The sequence below is a fragment of the Oncorhynchus keta genome, chromosome 36, assembly GCF_023373465.1.
Source record: "Oncorhynchus keta strain PuntledgeMale-10-30-2019 chromosome 36, Oket_V2, whole genome shotgun sequence".
Lineage (NCBI taxonomy): Eukaryota > Metazoa > Chordata > Actinopteri > Salmoniformes > Salmonidae > Oncorhynchus > Oncorhynchus keta.
Window position 1 is genome coordinate 10,476,348 of NC_068456.1, and position 12,187 is coordinate 10,488,534.

The 12,187-nt window shown below is 46.6% G+C and overlaps 1 protein-coding gene across 4 annotated transcripts in view; it reads right to left on the reverse strand.

Annotated features, from left to right (window-relative positions):
• The window catches only part of LOC118369395 (cullin-9-like), a 70,737-nt gene that overhangs the window by 54,599 nt on the left and 3,951 nt on the right, over positions 1-12,187 (reverse strand). For 3 of the 4 annotated variants that reach the window (XM_052498448.1, XM_052498449.1, XM_052498451.1), the window contains exons 3-12: positions 8,019-8,173; positions 6,537-7,124; positions 6,194-6,374; positions 5,841-6,031; positions 5,302-5,689; positions 4,807-4,999; positions 4,500-4,701; positions 4,134-4,327; positions 3,818-4,014; positions 498-735 (exon numbers count right to left, since the gene is read on the reverse strand). In XM_052498448.1, the coding sequence (XP_052354408.1) occupies positions 498-735; positions 3,818-4,014; positions 4,134-4,327; positions 4,500-4,701; positions 4,807-4,999; positions 5,302-5,689; positions 5,841-6,031; positions 6,194-6,374; positions 6,537-7,124; positions 8,019-8,173 (2,527 nt within the window). The remainder of the gene's footprint in view (positions 1-497; positions 736-3,817; positions 4,015-4,133; positions 4,328-4,499; positions 4,702-4,806; positions 5,000-5,301; positions 5,690-5,840; positions 6,032-6,193; positions 6,375-6,536; positions 7,125-8,018; positions 8,174-12,187) is intronic. The other variant, XM_052498450.1, reaches the window with a different exon arrangement.

A 12,187-nucleotide genomic window follows, 5' to 3' on the forward strand; every position in this document is an offset into this window, starting at 1 on the left:
CCTTGTTGAATACATGTTCATGTCATTGTCACTCCAAAAAAATCTAATTTCGTAGAATAAGGACAACATTACAATGCAAATGTTATCTGTAAAATAGTTTTTTTTATGTCGTTTTGGAAATAAAGCTCCCTTGTACTGCACTGATTTGTAACACCTTTTGCTTAGTTGTTTTGGTGGGCTGTCTAATCTGCTCTGTAATCAAAGCATTCGAATAGTTACGTGCTGCAGCCAATTTTGTCAACAAGCTACAGGTGTGGAGGTACTATGTTTTCGTTTGAAGAAGCCATGCTGTCGGCATTCTCTCTCTCTCCTCAAAAGTGTCTCGCCCCGAGTCTTCTGCATGCGCAAGCATCCTGACTAGCTTATTCTGCTCCCTTAAGAATATGCTGCTCCCTTAAGAATATGATGTGAGACACACTTTACAGAAGTACCGAAAGTAACAAATTCTAGTACCGAACCATTTTTCATGTTACAGTTTCGAAAAAGCGCCGTCTCACCTGAGGATGGAGAGCTGTGTGGCCCGGTCAGCCCGGTGCTGGTCCATGAGGCGCACCAGGTCCTGGTAGGTCTCTCGGCTACGGGTCACCTGGTTGCACTCCTCCTCTAGCTGGGAGGAGTTGTCACAGAGCAGCTGCTCCAGGGTCAGGATCACCTCCTTGTTGGCTGTCATCTCTTTCAGGCTCACCACCAGCATCTTTAGCTCCGCATCCTTGAAGTCCAACTCCTCCATCAACTCTGAGGGGACATATTCAGAACAGAACTTACTTCATCCTCTTTGTCCAGGGTTGTGCATAGAAAAGTACTGGGTGGCCCACCTAATTGTTTTTATGGGCCACAAATAACTTAAGAAAATTGAAAATGATGGAAAAACATTCAGTGTAAACGTAAAGTATGTACAGTCGTGGCCAAAAGTTGAGAATGACACAAATATTAATTTCCACAAAGTCTGCTGCCTCAGTTTGTATGATGGCAATTTGCATATATTCCAGAATGTTATGAAGAGTGATCAGATGAATTGAAATTAATTGCAAAGTCCCTCTTTGCCATGCAAATGAACTGAATCCCCAAAGAACATTTCCACTGAATTTCAGCCCTGTCACAAAAGGACCAGCTGACATCATGTCAGTGATTCTCTCGTTAACACAGGTGTGAGTATTAACGAGGACAAGGCTGGAGATCACTCGCTGATTGAGTTTGAATAACAGACTGGAAGCTTCAAAAGTAGGGTGGTGCTTGGAATCATTGTTCTTCCTCTGTCAACCATGGTTACCTGCAAGGAAACACGTGCAGTCATCATTGCTTTGCACAAAAAGGGCTTTACAGGCAAGGATATTGCTGCCAGTAAGATTGCACCTAAATCAACCATTCATCAGATCATCAAGAACTTCAAGGAGAGTGGTTCAATTGTTGTGAAGAAGGATTCAGGGCACCTAAGAAAGTCCAGCAAGTGCCAGGACCATCTCCTAAAGTTGATTCAGCTGTGGGATCGGGGCACCACCAGTACAGAGCTTGCTCAGGAATGGCAGCAGGCAGGTGTGAGTGCATCTGCACTAGAGGTCGACCGATTATGATTTTTCAACGCCGATACTGATACCGATTATTGGAGGACCAATAAAAGCCGCTAACGATTTTTTTTTTTAATCGGGCATTTTGTTTTATTTGTAATAATGACAATTACAACAATACTGAATAAACACTAATTTTAACTTAATATAAAACATCAATAAAATCTATTTAGCCTCAAATAAATAATGAAAAATGTTCAATTTGGTTTAAATCATGCAAAAACAAAGTGTTGGAGAAGAAAGTAATATGTGCCATGTAAAAATGTGTGCCATGTAAAATATGTGCCATGTAAAAAAGCTAACGTTTCAGTTCCTTGCTCAGAACATGAGAACATATGAAAGTTGGTGGTTCCTTTTAACATGAGACTTCCATATTCCAAGGTAAGACGTTTTAGGTTGTAGTTAATATAGTATTTATAGGACTATTTCTCTCTATACCATTTGTATTTCATATACCTTTGACTATTGGATGTTCTTATAGGCACTATAGTATTGCCGGTGTAACAGTATAGCTTCCGTCCCCCTCCTTGCCCCTACCTGGGCTCGAACCAGGAACACATCGACAACAGCCACCCTCGAAGCATCGTTACCCATCGCTCCACAAAAGCCGCGGCCCTTGCAGCGCAAGGGGAATAACTACTCCAAATCTAAAAGCAAGTTAAGTTTGAAACAGTATTAGCGCACACCCAGCTAACGAGCTAGCCATTTCACATCTGTTACACCAGCCATTAGGCTGATAGGCATGAAGTCATAAACAGCGCTGTGCTTGCGAAGAGCTGCTGGCAAAACGCACGAAAGTGCTGTTTGAATGAATGATTACGGGCCAGCTGCTGCTCAGTCAGACTGCTCTGTCAAATCAGACTTAATTATAACGTAATAACACACAGAAATACGAGCCTTTGGTCAGTAATATGATCGAATCCGGAAACTATCATTTCGAAAACAAAACGTTTATTATTTCAGTGAAATATGGAACCGTTCGGTATTTTATCTAATGGGTGGCATCCCTAAGTCTAAATATTCTTGTTACATTGCACAACCTTCAATGCATCTCATAATTACGTAAAATTCTGGCAAATTAGTTCGCAATGAGCCAGGCAGCCCAAACTGTTGCATATACCCTGCCTCTGCGTGCAATGAACACAAGAGAAATGACACAATTTCACCTGGTTAATATTGCCTACTAAACTGGATTAGTAGTTATAACTAGTGATTATGATTTGTTTTTTATAATATAAGTTGAATGCTAGCTAGCTATTTACCTTGGCTTCTACTGCATTCGCGTAACAGGCAGGCTACTCGTGGAGTGCAATGGTTAGAGCGTTGGACTAGTTAACTGTGCGGTTGCAAGATTGGACCCCTGTGCTGACAAGGTGAAAATCTGTCGTTCTGCCCCTGAACAAGGCAGTTAACCCACAGTTCCTAGGCCGTCATTGAAAATAAGAATGCGTTCTTAACTGACTTGCCTAGTTAAATAAAAGGTATACAAAAAATAAAAATCGGAAATCGGCGCCCAAAAATACCGATTTCCGATTGGTATGAGAACTTGAAATCGGCCCTAATTAATCGGCCATTCCGATTAATCGGTCGACCTCTAATCTGCACGCACAGTGAGGCAAAGACTTTTGGAGGATGGTCTGGTGTCAAGAAGGGAAGCAAAGAAGCCACTTCTCTCCAGGAAAATCACCAAAATAAAAGCTAGACAGTCAGGGAGAATCCCAAATTGTAGTATTTTTGTCATGGCATAGGGCCCCCTTGATTTTGCTTTAATGTTTGAGTCACTCTGATAGCCATGGCAAAAAGTGTAGAATTGCAGGAAATTTGCTTTAAAACTGCACATTTTCCTCTCAGCCTCATGGCAAAGTGTGGAATTGCAGGAAATTGTATTTTACAGCAAATTTCTCTGTCTCATGGCAAAATGTGTAGAATTTCATGAAATTGGCTTTAAAACAGCAAAATTCTATTACTGTGGCCAACAGGAGAGCCTCTAAAATGGCCATGCCCCCCACCACAACCAACACCAAAACCCAAGTTTGATCCCGAAAAAACCCTGTTGTCCACATTGGGACATAAGCCCATAAGAAAGGGATGTCATATTTTCTTTGTTATTTATTGTTAGAAGGAACTATCATAGTAATACAAGAGGCGTGGCAGAAAAAGCTCATGTTCCTAGCTGGCTAGTTGCACACCTATACATAACCGTAACTCAGCACGTATTGAGGAGTGTGTTCAGATGAGCAGTGAAATCGCACCTTTTTTCTCCAGCTTGTGGTCCATGGAGATGTGGTTGAGGGCGATGATGGCCAGCCATTTCTCTGGCCGCGACGCCGCGAGGCACTTCTTGAGCACGGTGCTGACATCACAGGCCACCAGCTGCTCCGCCAGGCTCTTACTACTAGAGATCAGCATGATGATCACCAACAGACCGTTCCTTACCGACAACATACACCTGGTAGGAGAGAGAGAGCAGATATCCCTTAGCCTCTACTGTAACAAAAGCAGTCTCATTATAGGAGTTGGGCATGTTAACATTCCCTTTGAGAGCCGGTCGAGGTGCAAATGACATACCCAGGTGTGTTGAGCATCAGTTCAATGGCAGCAGGGATGGCAGCCAGCAGTCCCTTGGAGCCCTCGGGGGTGGCAGAGCCAATACTGGCAAAGACTCCGAGCATCATGGGTGTGGCAGACTCAGAAAGAGGAAGACAGCAGCTGCTCATGCTGCTAAGGTTATACTTACTGGCGCCTGTGACGACCATCAGAGTCTAGAGCGGAGGGAAGAAATCAATCGTGGACAGAAACATGATAGAAAGCTTCTATTTTACAGCTATAGAGTTGTCATTACTTGTCATCCCCTAAAACTGCGTAAGAAATCTAGCTAGATTACATAACTGGCGGGAGTAAAAACAACTCACAACAAAGTGATTGGGAACTCACCGCCAGGGCAACTTGCTGGATCTGTGGAACAGTGGGGTATTCCTGCATACAAGAGAGGATGGCTTTGACGCCCCCCTCCGTGGCAAAGGAGACCCTCCACTCGTACTTGACCATGAGGGTGCGGGTGAGACGCAGGGTGCTGACCACATTCTCCTTGGGCTGCCCACACAGCATGTCGACCACAAGCTTCAGGACTTTATCCCTGTGGGGAGGGAGGAGGGCAGAGAAAAGTCAAAGATCATGTTGGGAGGACACAAATGTCAAATGTGACCCTATAAGAGAGGAAGTGTGCAGGCAGCAGCCTTACCGGATGGTCTGGACAGCGTCTGTCCTGAGGGTGCTCCTTTCCTGAGGCCCCTCGTCCTCTAGGACCTTGGTGATAAACTTGATTCCAGCCAGCTGCTGGACTGGATCTGAGCCACTCTTCTTCATGATGTCCACCACCTCCCCAAGCTTCTCCAGGGCAGTCTTCTTGCCCTGCACCTTGGAGTTGTTGAACACTGGTGGGGAAAACACAAGGCAAAGCATGTTAGAGTAAGAATGGCTGTCATGAAGTAAATCATCCTGTATCCTGGGGTGTATTCACTAGGAACCAAACGGAAGCAAATGGACTGAAATTGAGAGGGATCTACCTGAATTTGTCAAATAAACACTCGTTTTCATTTTCACATTGCAAAATATTTTGCTACAACAACAAAAATGGTTTCACTTGTCTTTCAATGGAAAAAAGGTGTTGGCTACAGCTAGAGGTAGTTTTCCAAATGAAAAAACAAACAAAGCTCAAACACACTGACTGCCACACCTTTCATCTTCTCCTCCAGGTCTTCTGAGTAGTTAGACTCTTCCATGGGCAATTCAGACTCGGTGTCAGAGATATAGTCTGTAGGACTCTCCTTCTTAGGCTTCTTAGAAAATGAGCCCATGACAGAGGAGGAGGAAGCAGTGCCAGCAGATGAAGAGGTGCCCTGTCCTCCTAGGCCAGAAGAGCCCGGGCAGCCGTCGGGCAGCAGCTCGTCATCCTCCAGGCCTCCCCCACCGCGCCGCATGTAGTGTTTAGAGAAGGAGTGGGAGCAGAGCAGGTCCCACAGACACGAGTTCTGCAGGGTCTGCTTCAGGTAGTGGAGCAACTTACGGGCCACCTCGCCTGGCACCGACAGCCGAATAAGAGTGGCCTCATCTGCGTCTGACATCTGACAAAGCAGAGAGAAGCAAGTCAAAAAACATTAAATCTATGGTCAACTTGCATGGGGGCTGAGAGTCATGAAAAGAACAGGAAGAATGATTAGATTAGAGAGTAAGGGGTTTGAAGACAGAGGGGAGGATGGAGTGATGGACACTTGCCTGTTCATCGAGGCTCTGACGTAGGATGTTGTTGATCTCCTGCTGTTGCTTTGGTTCCAGCTTCTTGATGAAGAAGAGCACTTCCCACCACTCAGCCCGGCTCAGGGTGGCGCCATCAGCATGCAGCCCCTCAGCCAGGTAAGGCAACGAGTACAGCCCACCAGGAGGCTTGGAGAAGAATGTCTGACTCACTACATACAAGGGAGCACAACACCAACAATATTAGACAGTTACTAATAAAACAATATTTGGGCATTTTGTTGAGATTACAGAATAACCTGCAAGTGCATTAGGGCTCAACGTTCATGTGCCTTGATGCTTTCGGAGCCACGCTATTGTTGAAAGTCACTTACTTAAGTGCGAGTCTGTGGGTGCAGAAGACCCCCTCTTACCAGCCGTTAGCTTGATGGTCTCAGTCAGGGAGGAGGCCTTCTCCTGGACGTCTTTCTCACCCTGTCCACTGGTGCCCGCGGCCATGATCTCAACCATGTGCCAGTGCACCCAGTAGGTCCGAGATAGGGAGTTCCAGTACACCTGTGCCCACAAAAAGAAGCAGGCCGCAATAAGCCAATCACATTGAAGCAAATGTGAGCTTATATTGTTAATTAAAGTTTTTGTAACTCCGTCATCACTCTAAACCCTTAATCAGATCTCAGGAGCCAGCTGTGTGCTGATACCAGGTGTGATGTTTTGTACCTGCACTGGTGGCGAGCCGTCGTTACTGTAGCGGAAGTCCCCCTCATCACCAGTGCTGACTTCCTCATAGTCCTCCAGCATACGGACCAACATGCCGCTCTTCAGGTTGTCCTGCACGTATTCCACGTAAGCAGAGCGGCTGGCAAAGTCTGTGCGTGTCCTGAAGCCGCTGCCGGTCTTCTTCTTGGGTGGTGTTGTGGCTTCCATGCTTGAGGTGGTAAAGACAGGAAAGGCAGAGGCAGAGAAGCGGGGCTGGAATATGGAGCGCAGCATGCGGCGGGGCGGCACGTCCTCCTGGTCCTCTCCGCAGGCCCTGCCCTGGGCCAGGCTGCTGGACTTTGGCGGTTGCCGGTTGTGGTCCCAGCCCATGACGTGAACCAGCTCAGAGATGAGGTTAGCCATGGCCATGGTGAACTCAAACTCTCGCTGGACACGTAGGTTCTCTGGCTGGTGGCCTGCCCCTGAGGAGGAGCCTGGTGCGTCTTGCCGCTCAGAGCTTGACTCCACCCCTGCCGTGTTGAGCTTGTCCATCAGGGACGTCACACACAGGTACCGCTTCACCAGGGAGAACAGTAGCTTCCCTGGGATCTGGAGCACACGGGAAACGTCACATTCCATCTTAGCAATAGGTCATTTACTGGTTTGATCTTGGACAGGGTTCTCCAACTCAGTTCCTGGACAGCTACCCTCCAGCTACCCTCCAGTTGGTTTTCGCTCCAACTCCAGTTGTAAATAAGCTGATTCAGCTTATCAACCAGCTAATTATTCAAATCAAGTGCGTTAGATTCAGGTTGGAGCGAAAACCTACAGGGCAGTAGCTCTCCAGGAACATGGTTGGAGTGAAAACCTACAGGGCAGTAGCTCTCCAGGAACATGGTTGGAGTGAAAACCTACAGGGCAGTAGCTCTCCAGGAACATGGTTGGAGTGAAAACCTACAGGGCAGTAGCTCTCCAGGAACATGGTTGGAGTGAAACCCTACAGGGCAGTAGCTCTCCAGGAACATGGTTGGAGTGAAAACCTACAGGGCAGTAACTCTCCAGGAACATGGTTGGAGTGAAAACCTACAGGACGCTAGCTCTCCAGGAACATGGTTGGAGTGAAAACCTACAGGACGCTAGCTCTCCAGGAACATGGTTGGAGTGAAAACCTACAGGGCAGTAACTCTCCAGGAACAGGGTTCGAGTGAAAACCTACAGGACGCTAGCTCTCCAGGAACATGGTTGGAATGAAAACCTACAGGACGCTAGCTCTCCAGGAACATGGTTGGAGTGAAAACCTTCAGGGCAGTAACTCTCCAGGAACATGGTTGGAGTGAAAACCTACAGGACGCTAGCTCTCCAGGAACATGGTTGGAGTGAAAACCTACAGGGCAGTAACTCTCCAGGAGCAGGGTTGGCGTGCCCTGATCTAGAGGTACATGTAGGAACACATTGGTGAGTAAAGGTACTGTACATAGACATAGAATGTGATTTGGTAGCTACCTGAGGGAGGTGGATTCCCTCAAAAGAGATGCCATGCTCCTCAGAGGAGGTGGTCTCTGCAAACAGCTCCAGGAGGGTGTAGCGATTGTCAAAGTCCATGTGCTGCTCAATACCGTCCTGCTGGCTGAGTGACAGGAGCACATAGGCACGGCTCCCTGGGGGAAGACAGAAGCACCATTGTTATTTTATGTGGACACACTCTCCCTCGTGCTCTCTCCCCCTCTGAGCTTTCACTGGTTGGTCTGTCATGACACCTAGTATTAGCGGTGCGAATATTTAAATAAAATTGGGATCCTTAACATTAAGAAACATTAAGAAAACATCACCCCCCACACACACAATTTAAAATCACAGTACAGCTGGCCCGCCTGCACTTTTTCGACGCTAATGTTACGAGATGTAGAATGTTGCATGTAGAATATCCTAGCCTATTCAATGATGACATTGAGACATTGCAAGCCAATTAATTGCAAAATACAGCATTCCATTGCGAGATACAGCGTTTGATTGCCGATAGACAGCCCTAGTGCACGGTTCTAACTGTCTGCCTGGTGGCCGGCCTGCTTCTACTGTGCCCCTCCCCTCTCCCTCAGTTATTTGCTAACTTGCTATGAAAGATGTGAGTGTTTGTGTTCTCAGAAGTACAGTACAGTCTCCTCCATTCCAAAAATAACAGAAGATGTGTTTTCTTTCAACTAAGTATTATCTCACGACTTTCAAAGTACTTTTTTAGGTCTGGTCTGCAGGCAGGCAATGCGTAGGTAGCTCAAGATTATTTGATTGACAGTTCTGGTCACCTAGTGATGGACGTCGGCCCCGCTTCAGAAGCGGCCTTATTTTACAAACAAGTAAAATGCCCATTCAGCGGCGCTTCAAAACCATCTCCAGAGAAGGTTTCGTGTTGGCATTTAAAAAGCTGTAGTTTCCCCTAGACATAAAAAAACATGCCGTACCCGAGGCACTTTCAAGGGTATATGACTGCAGTAGATAAAACTTATTCACCCGGCTCTAATGGTCATACATACGTAATAGAACCATTATTCTTCATTAAGAATTGAAGTGGAATTTTTAAAAAAAAAAATTTTTTTAAATGGGTATTTAAACATTAAGCAAAATTGTCATCTAGTATCTAATGAGGTGGTTACCACTGTCCCAGGAGAGTTGAGATATACCAGAGCTTAATCATCTTAATCACCTGATTAACAATACATTTCAGTTTCACTCAATTTGCACTTACAAGACAACCTAAAATCCTGGCGTGGTAATAGTACTTAAAATGATGTGCTTTGTTTTTGCACTCGCACCAAGAAATCCATGTGAACAAATATATTTAAGTGCAGAAGTGTGTGACTAGGATTACAGGCAGCCCAATTATGTTTTCCACTAATTGGTCTTTCACCCAATCACATCAGATCTTTTCACATCAAATATTTTTCAGAGCTGACCTTATTGGTCAAAAGACCAATTAGTGAAAATGCAACCTTTGTGACAAAGCAAAAGCCTTTACAACCATATCAGCTCCCATTCACCTCAGAATATGTCAAAAGTGTAAACACAGACAGGGTTCAAGAGATCTCCTGTGTACTCACGCATTTCCTCAACAGGGCTCAGCAATGAAAACAAACATCAGTCAGTGACAGACACTGACGGGAATGCAGAGCTGCCCTTAGCGTCATGTCTAAGGTCTCAGCCCTTCCTGATAGGAGTTACATCGAATAAAATTCCACAAGATTGTGAGCCTCATAGCCTAAGGAGAGGGAATTAAAAATGTACAGAAACCAAGAGACAATTCTATACAAGACAGCAGAGCACACGCATTCAGATCTTCATATTTTTTTTTATTTTGGCCTCCCTAGTGACACTGCATCGCAGTGCTATACCTGGGTTCATTCCCAGGTTTTCCACAACCGGCCATGGACCCAAAGGATTGCGCACAATTGGCCCAGCATCGTCCGTGTTAGGGGAGGGTTTGGCAGATGGGGCTTCATTTAGCTCATTGCACTCTAGCTCACTCTAGCTCATTGCACCTTGTGGCGGGCCGGTGCCTGCAGCCTGCCTATGGCACCAGTTGGACGGTGTTTCCTCCAACACATTGGTGCGGCTAGCTTCCGGGTTAAGCTGGCGGGTGTTAAGGAGCGCGGTTAGGCAGGTCATGTTTTGAAGGACGCCTGGCTCCACCTTCGCCTCTCCCGAGCTCGTTGGGAGAGGCCAACGCTAGGCCAATTGTGCAGACCTCCCGGTCGCGGCCGGTTACGACAGAGCCTGGGCGCGAACCCAGGGACTCTGATGGCACAGCTGGCGCTGCAGTACAGCGCCCTTAACCACTGCGCCACCCGGGAGGCCACATAAACGGAAGTCTTCTGACTAGCTTGGAAAGACAGTATCGAGTGTCTGTATAAAGACAGACATGCAGTATCGAAGAGCCCACACTGCTGCTCGATCATCCTATTTCTCCAACTTAATTGAGGAAAATAAGAACAAGCCAAAATGTATTTTTGATACTGTCGCAAAACTAACTAAAAAGCAGCATTCCTCATGAGAAGATGGCTTTCACTTCAGCAGTGATAAACTCATGAACTTCTTTGAGAAAAAGATCATGATCATTAGAAAGCAAATCACAGACTCCTCCTTAAATCTTAATGTTTTTCTAGAATCTTGACTAGAACCAAAACATTTGATCATATTACTCCAGTGCTAACCTCGCTACACTGGCTTCCTGTTAAGGCAAAGGAGGATTTCAAAGTTTTACAGCTAACCTACAAAGCATTACATGGGCTTGCTCCTACCCATCTTTCCGATTTGGTCCTGCCGTACATACATACACGTACGCTACGGTCACAAGATGCAGGCCTCCTAACTGTCCCTAGAATTTCTAAGCAGCTAGAGGCAGGGCTTTCTCCTATAGAGCTCCATTTTTATGGAATGGCCTGCCTACCCATGTGAGAGACGCAGACTCGGTCTGAACCTTTATGTCTATTTTGAAGACTAATTTCTTCAGTAGGTCCTATGATTGAGTGTAGTCTGGCCCAGGAGTGTGAAGGTGAACAGAAATGCACTGGAGCAACGAACCACCCTTGCTGTCTCTGCCTGGCCGGTTCCCCTCTCCACTGGGATTCTCTGCCGCTAACCCTATTACAGGGGCTGAGTCACTGGCTTACTGGTGCTCTTCCATGCCGTCCCTAGGAGGGGTGCGTCACTTGAGTGGGTTGAGTCACTGACGTGATCTTCCTGTCTGGGGTGGCGCCCCTCCTTGGGTTGTGCCGTGGCGGAGATCTTTGTGGGCTATACTTGACCTTGTCTCGTGATGGTAAGTTGGTGGTTGAAGATATCCCTCTACTGGTGTGGGGGCTGTGCTTTGGCAAAGTGGGTGGGGTTATATCCTGCCTGTTTGGCCCGGTCCGGGGGTATCGTCGGATGGGGCCACAGTGTCTACCTACCCCTCCTGTCTCAGCCTCCAGTATTTATGCTGCAGTAGTTTATGTGTCGGGGTGCTAGGGTCAGTCTGCTATATGTGGAGTATTTCTCCTCTTATCCGGCGTCCTGTGTGAATTTAAGTACTCTCTCTCTCTCTCTGGACCCGAGCCCTCTCTATCTGGACCTGAGCCCTAGGACCATGCCTCAGGGCTACCTGGCCTGATGACTCCTTGTTGTCCCCAGTCCACCTGGTCGTGCTGCTGCTCCAGTTTCAATTGTTCTGCCTGCTGCTATGGAACCCTGACCTGTTCACCGGACGTGCTACCTGTCCCAGGCCTGCTGTTTTCAACTCTCTAGAGACAGCAGGAGCGGTAGAGATTAGAGGTCGACCGATAAATCTTGAAACCTTACAGTTAACTAGTCTAACGCAATAACGACCTGCCTCTCTCTCGTTGCACTCCACAAGGAGACTGCCTGTTACGCGAATGCAGTAAGTCAAGGTAAGTTTCTAGCTAGCATTAAACTTATCTTATAAAAAACAATCAATCATAATCACTAGTTAACTACACATGGTTGATGATATTACTAGATATTATCTAGCGTGTCCTGCGTTGCATATAATCTGACTGAGCATACAAGCACACAAGTATCTAAGTATCTGACTGAGCGGTGGTAGGCAGAAGCAGGCGCGTAAACATTCATTCAAACAGCACTTTCGTGCATTTTCCCAGCAGCTCTTCGTTGTGCGTCAAGCA